Source organism: Humulus lupulus, chromosome 2 (assembly GCF_963169125.1).
Source record: "Humulus lupulus chromosome 2, drHumLupu1.1, whole genome shotgun sequence".
Classification (NCBI taxonomy): domain Eukaryota; kingdom Viridiplantae; phylum Streptophyta; class Magnoliopsida; order Rosales; family Cannabaceae; genus Humulus; species Humulus lupulus.
Window position 1 is genome coordinate 276,742,555 of NC_084794.1, and position 9,827 is coordinate 276,752,381.

General features: G+C 26.1%; 1 protein-coding gene across 3 annotated transcripts; it reads left to right on the forward strand.

The window, feature by feature from the left end:
* Window positions 1–6,495: 6,495 nt before the first annotated feature.
* LOC133819490 (uncharacterized) lies at window positions 6,496–7,475 on the forward strand. Of its 3 annotated transcripts, XR_009886350.1 has the most exons (3): window positions 6,496–7,007; window positions 7,096–7,157; window positions 7,263–7,475. XR_009886350.1 is itself a non-coding variant. In XM_062252754.1 (2 exons), the coding sequence occupies exon 1, from the start codon at window positions 6,635–6,637 to the stop codon at window positions 7,001–7,003; it is 369 nt and encodes a 122-aa protein (XP_062108738.1). In that variant the 5' UTR covers window positions 6,496–6,634; the 3' UTR covers window positions 7,004–7,007; window positions 7,096–7,475. The 3 variants fall into 3 exon arrangements, 1 of the variants encoding a protein (XP_062108738.1); XR_009886349.1 differs by having other exon boundaries at window positions 6,496–7,157; XM_062252754.1 differs by having other exon boundaries at window positions 7,096–7,475.
* The last annotated feature ends 2,352 nt before the right edge of the window (window positions 7,476–9,827 follow it).

A 9,827-nucleotide genomic window follows, 5' to 3' on the forward strand; every position in this document is an offset into this window, starting at 1 on the left:
TTTAAGAATAAACAACACAAAGCAAAACAAACAAACAAAGAGATAGTTGAACAAAGACTACTCCTTACATATAAAAGAACTCTTCAAAATATAAAATGTTAGAGTGGTGAAGAGATGAAAATGGCTGCTGCTTAGGTCTGGTATTTATAGAATTTAGAAACCCCTAAGCCAACCAATCTCGTTAATGGCCTAAATCAGACCAAATCGGGAAGTTACTCAAAATAACTTCTCTTTTCAATTTACTGGAGGAATTTCTAGATGTGACAGACAATCATTCTGTAGCATCAGGAAATGGACGAACCTGGTCTTAAAACCCAACCAAGTTCATTTCGAAATTAACTTCCTTTGGGCACAAGTGTCATTCAATTTCCTCATTTTAAACAGATAAAATCAAGAAAAAAATATAGAGAATAATTATTTAATACACATACTCATTATAGACAATGTTACCATAAATAATTAAGGAAATTTTACTATATATAAAATGCACTTAATAAAGAATTGATTGTTACCAAAATGAGACACGATCACACTTAATTACTAAATATACAATTTCGAAAAATACCCTTTAAAGAATAAAATATATTTATTAAAATAGTTAGCCAAAATAGGATTTTACATAAAGGTATGTGCTAGTTTAGCATTTTGACACTTTAACATGTTAATTTTAACATGAACATTTTCTTTTTCAAGATTTTGATAACAAAAATATACTAGAAAATTAAATAATCGAACAACCTTTTGTCGATCTGGTTTCATAAAGAAAAAACCTAAAAGTCCAAGAACTATCTTTATTTGTGTGTTGAATAAAGCCACCCAGTTAATCGATCCACCAAAAGGGCTTATACCCTTTGGCCCCCTTTCTTTACCCTTATTCGTATGAGATTATTGCTATTAATTTCTCTTTTAAAGATTATTATAATGCTTATTTTTTTTTTAGGTTTAGCCTACCAAAATATACCAGTTGAAAGTGGTCCAAAAAGCTTTCAAATACTGAAATTATATCAATTATTATTTAACACTTGTATTTAATATCATCAAGTAAAAACATAATTATTAATATTTTAAATTATATAATAATTTCAATAATATTCACATATCATGTGCCATGTGTTAATTTAAAAAATGAAACAAAATATAATGTAAAAAAAATTGTAATTCTAAACCAAGTCTAATTAAGCAGCTAGGTAGATGGACCACTATGGTTTTTTTTTTCTTCGTCCTTTACTGCTTAGTTTGTTATAATTGTCAAGTAGATCTACTTGTTCAAAAAAATTAAAATAAAAATCATTAAAGCTTTGGATATACAACTATAAGCTTAATCTCATATAAGAATAACTTTCATCTAGTTCCAACTTAAATAAATTATAAATAAAAATAAACTTTATATTATAATAAACTATAAATTTTCTAAGTAACATATTAAAAACTTACCTCTATGTAGTAATAAATTATTTAAATTTTGTAAAGATATGCGTTTTCTGTTACATTAAAAGTTCAAGATAAAATAAAATATTTATTGGTTCAAGACTAATTAATTTAGAGTTATTATCAAAATTTTCTATGTAATAACTAACATGATTTTTATTTTAATAAAATCAAAAGACTTTTAAATACCTTTAACGTCTTCATGGAACATATATGATATGATTTTTGTTTCCAGTAAAACAAACATTATAGCTAGAAAATATGAACATGCAATGAATAAGAAAATAAAAAAACACACATTTCTCATGGAAACCCTTATAAAAAAAAGAGATATTTGCGGCTAAAATACCTAAACTTACAACTTACTAACACTTAAATACCCAAACTGATTTTTTGGTGGCAAAAGTACCCAAACATGAAATTTACTTGCAATTAGAGATACACAGTGTTAAATGTTAAAGTTGACCGGTCAAATGACACGTGGCACCACATGATTGGTCCACATTATTATTATTTAAAATAATTTTTAAAAAAATATATCATTTTATATTTTTCATTTTTTTAAAAAAAAAAATCAAATTTATTGTTTTTCAATTTAAAAGTAGCAAAAAATAATTTTTTCTCATTTTTTTCAAAAAAAAATCAAATTTGTTGCTTTTAATCAATTCAATATTAAGTAAAAAAAATATTTAATCTTAAATTATTGCTTGGATTTTAAACAAAATTACTTAATCTTTAATTGAAAAAAAAGTAGAAAAAATGATAAATAGGAAGATTTTAATAATAATAATAATAAATAAAAAAATTTGAGGATATTAACAATAAAAAATTAAATTTAAAAAAATGTATTTTTGATACTTAATCTTAAATTGAAAAAAGTTTGAATTTTTTTTGAAAAAAATGTAAATTTTATTTTTTGTTAAATTTAAAAATAAATTGAAAATTATTTTAAGAATAATAACAATGTGGACCAATCATGTAGTGCCACGTGTCCTTTGACCAGTCAACTTTAATATTTAACACTGTGTATCTATAATTGCAAGTAAATTTAACGTTTTGGTACTTTTGCCACCAAAAAATCAGTTTGGGTATTTAAGTGTTAGTAAGTTGTAAGTTTGGGTATTTTAGCCGCAAATATCCCTTAAAAAAATATATCATTTTATATTTTTCATTTTTTTTAAAAAAAAATCAAATTTATTGTTTTTCAATTTAAAAGTAGCAAAAAATAATTTTTTCTCATTTTTTAAAAAAAAAAATCAAATTTGTTGCTTTTAATCAATTTAATATTAAGTAAAAAAAATATTTAATCTTAAATTATTGCTTGGATTTTAAACAAAATTACTTAATCTTTAATTGAAAAAAAAGTAGAAAAAATGATAAATAGGAAGATTTTAATAATAATAATAATAAATAAAAAAATTTGAGGATATTAACAATAAAAAATTAAATTTAAAAAAATGTATTTTTGATACTTAATCTTAAATTGAAAAAAGTTTGAATTTTTTTTGAAAAAAATGTAAATTTTATTTTTTGTTAAATTTAAAAATAAATTGAAAATTATTTTAAGAATAATAACAATGTGGACCAATCATGTAGTGCCACGTGTCCTTTGACCAGTCAACTTTAATATTTAACACTGTGTATCTCTAATTGCAAGTAAATTTAACGTTTTGGTACTTTTGCCACCAAAAAATCAGTTTGGGTATTTAAGTGTTAGTAAGTTGTAAGTTTGGGTATTTTAGCCGCAAATATCCCTAAAAAAAAAGAGGAAATTATATTTTGTATGAGATTTTTAATAGAGTATGCAAAAATATGGTTTTTTTTCAAAAAAAAGTTAATCTATGGTTTTTTTTAAGAATTTTCACTTTTATGGGTTTATTTTCCCATATTTTTGTATAAAAGTTGGTTTATACCATAGTTTTACTCTTAATCAAATTTGGAAGGGTATGTTTGTAATTTTATTATTATTTTTTTAGGTTATTTGTTTTTTTATATTTTTTTTATATTACTAATTTTATATTAATTTTTTTTTTGGTTGTTTTGCAAATTTTTTTTTGTAATATGAATTGTTTTTAAAAATTTTATTTATTTATTAGAAACATGTTTTTTTTTAATATTGTACGTTTTTTTTTTCAAATCCTGGGTAGGGTAACCAGTTACTTAATTGATCTTATAAAAAAATCCTAGAGCTAAGTTAAATAACATGCACCAGGAGGGGTAACCAGTTACCTAAGAGGAGTGACGAGTTACTCATATTAAATATGAAAAGAAACATCAAATTTGAAGGAAAAAATAGAATAACACTTCATTAAAAAATGAAGAAGAAGTAACTATGATTTTAGTAACATAAGTAACTAGTTACCATAAAAAAACCATAAATATACACACACCAGAACGTGAAAGTAACCGGTTACCCTCAGAAATATACATACAAAGAATGTGAAGGTAACCAGTTACCCATTCACGTTTTCATATTTTTATTAGTTTTCTTTCCAAATTTTGGTATTCCTATAAGTGTTACAGTAAAAAGAAAATGCTAAAAAAATTGATTTGAATTTTTTTTACATATAGTGGAAAAAACTATAAAAAAATTACAATAATAAAAGATAATAAATAAAAAAATAGTAGAATAATTATGTAATGTTAAAATATATGTGTGGAAAAAAAGGAAATAGAATGGGAAAAAAATAAGTACAAAAATGAAAAAAAAACAAAAGAAATTATGAATGAAAAAAAATAGATGAATAAATAAGAATGAAAAGAAGAAGAAGAAAAATAATGGAAAAATGAAAAGAAAAAAAATATGGATAAAAAAAATTGGTAGAAAAAAATGAAAAAAAATGGAAGAAAAAAAAAACTCATATATGTGAAAAAAGATAAAAAAAAATGGAAGTTGAAAATAATAAATACAAAAATGAAAAAAAAAATAGAATGAAAAAAAACTGAAAAAATAAACAAAACAATACAAATGAAAAAAAAAAATAGATAAATGAAAAAAAGAAGAAAATAATGAAAAAATGGAAAGAAAAAAAATGACGGAAAAAATTGGTAGAAAAAAAAAAGGAAGAAAAAACAAGTAAGGAAAAAAAATAATAAAAAAATGATGGAAAAAAAAAATTACCTTCAAAATCAAAGAAAACATAACTATGATAAAAAAAAAATGTGACATTTCCATATTTTCGTTAGATACTAATTGTATTTCCATACTTTAACTTTTTCTTTAATAAATTTTCAATACAAATTAAGAAAAATATAACTCCTATATTTTTGCACATTAATAGCATAAAAGCCCTATTTTTTAAAACTTCCCTAAAACAAACTACGACCTAAGAAGAAAAAATTCGCTGGGTCAAAATGAATAGGAGTATTACAAATGCGGCCATATATACTAAACGAAATCAAGCATATCGGGCCAATCTCTCTACTACCACCATAAAGCCCCAATTTTTTCAGTATTTGTTTCATCATAAAAAATCGCATCACGAGTTTCTCAAACTAAGCCAATTAGAATTTGAGTTACAAACACAACAATACTTATATAATATTCAAAATAATCATTTTATTAAATTCTAATTCTCTAAGAAGATACAACAACAAGTTTTGCAATTTTCTTTTTTCTTTCCAATTTCAAAATCCTTTCTTAACAAAAGAATTACCATCCCCTTGTTTTCCAATTTTTTTAAAAAAAAAAGTAACATCACCAACAAAACACATAATCTTTAATTGTACTATACTGCAACCAAGTGGGATACTCATCAAAGAAATCTGAATTAAATCATCTTAATGTTTGTTCAAATTTCTTGAATTATAAATCATGCTTTTATGGTTGACAATGAACCTTTTTGCATACCATTATTTTTTTTAATGGAAAATTATGTTTTCATGGTTGATCACTATGTTGTTTATCATATTAATTTATTATTAGCCTTTAAATTGAGAGGGTCATTACATATAAATTTACTATATTTGATATAAAAAAATTATTTATCATGATAAAAATATGAGAGGAGCTTATGTCCTTCATGGACGTGAGCTTGCAACGCCCCTGTTCATAATAATAAAATTATTTTGGTCAACACTATAATTCATACCATTAAATCTATCATAATTTTGCAAGACACTCTACCATAAAAATGATACTTGTATAAACTATAATTAATTACTAATTAAATTAAATTCAAATAACTAATTGTAAGAGAAGAAAAATATCGATTCATAATGAATTAAAGAACATTTATGCTATTAGGTTATATAAAATATAGATGCTGATAAATATTAAAGTGTATTCCGAGATGTCCGTTACTTTATATAAATATTGGTACAAGTTAATATTGATTTCTACATATTTCAATTAAATTAAAATAAAAATATTTGATACTCGATAACTAAATTGCCCTAATAAAAATATAACACATTCTAATAAGATGTTAGACACTATAAAATACCTTATAGGAATGGTCTGTAAATGCTTGTGACTTAGCGTATTATTCCAATCATGCTTTTTCCTTAAATTAAAATAACACCATTCTTTCTCTGAAGGAGCTATCATTTTCAACTTTATAGTCTTTCTCTCATTTTTAGTTTATACATACACACACTGTTGTGCATAATACTTCGGGGACAAGTTAATAGTACAAGTTTGATGTAACCAGAATAAAAACAAAACACAATTATTTAATTTTAGTACGAACCAACCAAAAAAACACAGTAATTATTCCTTACACATAACAAACCTACAAAAATATAACATAAAAATAAAATTATCAGCCCCCCTAAATCCCCATCATCAACTTACAAAAGTCCAGAAACGACGTCGTAGTCTCCCCCCTTCTCATTACATACATTAGCTTACCTCTATTCTATATAGGCCCCATTCCCACCTAGATCCCACATTCCGACGTACTTTAACCTTTTAAAATTTCAAAACCATAAATATATTGATTATAAAAAATAAAAATAATTAGTATAATCGAAATTTATTTATTTATTTTTGCAAAAAATCATTATAGCATCAACTTTTGTATTTTTCCAAGAAATTTATTATATAAATAAAGGCGTCTAATTCGTTAATTTTAAAGAGGGTATCAAAACCTTGATGATTCATTTTCAACTTCTTCATCTATTCTAGCGAGCTCTCTCAAACCAAACCAAAAAACGACAGTGACCAACTGACCATACATATCCCAAACGACACTCGAAAACAAGAATGATAAACCAAGAACGACAACAAGGAGGAGGAGCACCGCACGGCATACTACTGGCGGTGGTGGTGGTGGTGGTGATAGTTGTGCCATTCCTAGTCGGCGACCACGGCGAGGCACTGACGGAGGCCATCTCCGAGCTCCTAAGCCCTCTCGGCCTCCTCCTCCTCCCCATAATCCTCCTTCTCACGATCCAGTTCCTCTCCTCCGACCGCGGATCCTTCGTCAACTCCATTTTCTCAACCGGCGAACCCGATTCGATCCACCGCGTCAGCGGCTCACCAGTTGGCGTCGCCTTGTTTCTCGTCATCATTCTCTTCCTTCTTTACAATCGCATCTCCTTATTCGGCGGCGACGATGATTCCGGCGACTAAAACGGTGCGTTTTACTGGATCTGACCTTTACTTTGGTCACTCTTTTTTAAATAAATATTTTTAAAAAATTATGTTAGCACCACTGTACGTAGGTATAAATGGTGATTTTCACGCCGGTGAGTGATTGACATTGTAATTAACGCGTAAACCCAAGGTTAGAAATGGAATTTTCTGTATCAAGTTATTGTACTTAATCGACTTGGGTTGGGCCCGGGAGTGATGAACTTTAAATAATTTTAAAGTTTAATTCCATAAATAGCCTCGGACTTTGCTTTCTTTGTTGACTGAGGAGAAAGAGGAGAAGGAGCCATTGTCGGTGCATGTAGCCGGAGCAGCCAATGATGGCGGTGGCGGTGGTGGTGGACCGGTGGCTCTTCCCACTTTTATAATTGTCGTTTTCTTTTTATTTTTTTAAATTTAAATTTCCACATTTTCTGCTTTTTAATCACGCTTGCACGTGCTGTTCCATGCATTTGACCGCTTTTTTTCTTATTATTTTTTAATTTGAATGCATATGCATTACGTAATATTACTAATAAGTGTTTTTTTTTAGAAAAATTACTAATAAGTGTTATACTATACAGAAAACTAGTATAGGGAATTGTAATTTGCTGAAGTGGGACCTATGAAATGAAAAAAGAACTGTAGGAGGAGAATGTGAGATTTAAAATGAAATTAAATATTACGTATAATTAAATATAATAATTATAATGAAATTAAATATTACATATAATTTAATATAATAATAGAGCTCAAATACCAATAATATGAGTTTTTTGTTTTTTGAAAGGCAATTATATGAGTTTAATTAGTATTTAAAAGGGTTTCTAAATCTGGAGAATAGGAATTGATATTTTGTGTCTCCTGATGGTACAATGTACATGCAGACCACTGAGTCTGACATAACATGTGTGGAATGGAGATAAAAGTTATAAGAGAAATGGAGATTATGAGCTATACTGGGGTCGATTTAATTATAAGAAAATATATTTAAGAATAAAAACAATGGTAATTCTATGGTGCATATCTTCATGTATGCATTCGTGCATATTTTTTGTATTTTTCGGGTTATGAACAGTTTTTGATGCGATTTCTTTTATAATTATGTTTATTGTAGTTATTTAGAGCATCCTGTAAATTTTCAAGAAATTCCGAATAATTTACAATGCTGAAAATTAGGTTCAAACAAACTGTTTTTCACGTGTATAAAAAAATTAATAACCTATTTGAACCTAATTTTCGGCATTGTAAATTATTCAGAATTTCCTGAAAATTTGCAAGATACTCTAAATAACTATAATAAACACAGCGCCAAAAACTGTTCACGAGCTGAGAAACACAAAAAGTCACAAAAGATATGCACCGTAGCAATATCCTAAAAACAATTAGGTTGATCTTTCTTCTGGGCAAACCATGAAAAAGGATGTACTGGTGAGGTTTTTATGTTTTCATCACTAATAAAATTTATATTCTTAATTCTTTTAAAATAATGAATGTATTTTGATCGAGAACAAGATTTAAACCATTTCTTTTTTTGCATGCATTGCATATCAATTTTTTTTGTACGCTTGCAAAATAATTTGTTTAAATTTTATTTTTAATATAATAAATTATTTAGAATTTCTTAAAAATATACGGGAAATTTGTTATAATTATAATATACACTATTTTTCTACAAAAAGTTCCTACCTGTAGATACATTTTCAAAGGTTACACAGGGGCTTTTGGTATGAGAAGTTTATATTTTTTATATTACTGGGAAAGTTGAAAAGGGTAATCTGATTGTTTGGAAACTTGCATCGCTGTGTTTGGTTGTGCACCAATCTAATCTACGATTCCTAATAATATTATTTTCTATGTTTGGTTATGCATAGAAATCTGTCATATTTTTATAAAATTAATATAATAATATATTTTATCAAAATAATAAATAATATAATTATAAATAGCAAATAACTTTTTAAAAATTTATCAAATTTTCCCTTACATTATAGTTTATAAACAATTTTATTCATGAAATATTTTTTTAACAAAATTGAAAAATACAGTTATTAAATACTATAATCTAGTATAATTTTTAAAAATACAAAAATACTCATATTTTATTCTTAATAATATTCATAACAAACCAAAGTAATGATATAAATATTTTACATATCAATTTATTTAAATAAATAAACATTATTTAGCATTTTATAGTTTGATATATGTATATTCATTTTTTATATTATAACCTTCAAAAACAAAACAAGTCATTAACTAAAAAATTATTAGTTTATGATTTTTTTTTTATAGAAAAAAGTAATAATTTTGAAGTGTTTCACATATCTTAAAAATCATGTATAAGGTGGGTTTGACTTGAACTCAGAATCAGGAAAAGTTAAAACTCCTGGAGTATAAATTCTCAGGTTAAAAAATTTCAAATTCAATACTAAACATGAGAAAGTGCTTAGATTTGCATTCCCGTCTCCAGATTCCTACATGCCAAAATTTTCAAAACAATTACTTACAAATTTAGTATCTCCAACTATCCAACTTATTATGAGGGTTTTTTTTTTTTTACTTATTATGAGTTTTTTTTAAGAAAATTTGACTTTTAGATGCACTAACATGTGTCTATAGCTAGAATATCATTTGTTGATGCAACAACTTTGTCTTTATAAATCTAGAGGTACTTGCCAACAAATTCTGGGTCTCCAGTCCTTCTCTGTCAATGAAGATGACTCTGTTGATTGTTGAACTGTCGGGGAGTACCTGCAAGAAAGACACTCTGATGTTTAAGTCAGATTTCGATCACCCCATCTGAATGAGAACTAGGTATTTA

Bases quoted from the DNA above. Each gene is read 5' to 3' on its own strand.
- LOC133819490 (XM_062252754.1), top strand. From the start codon at position 6,635: ATGATAAACCAAGAACGACAACAAGGAGGAGGAGCACCGCACGGCATA.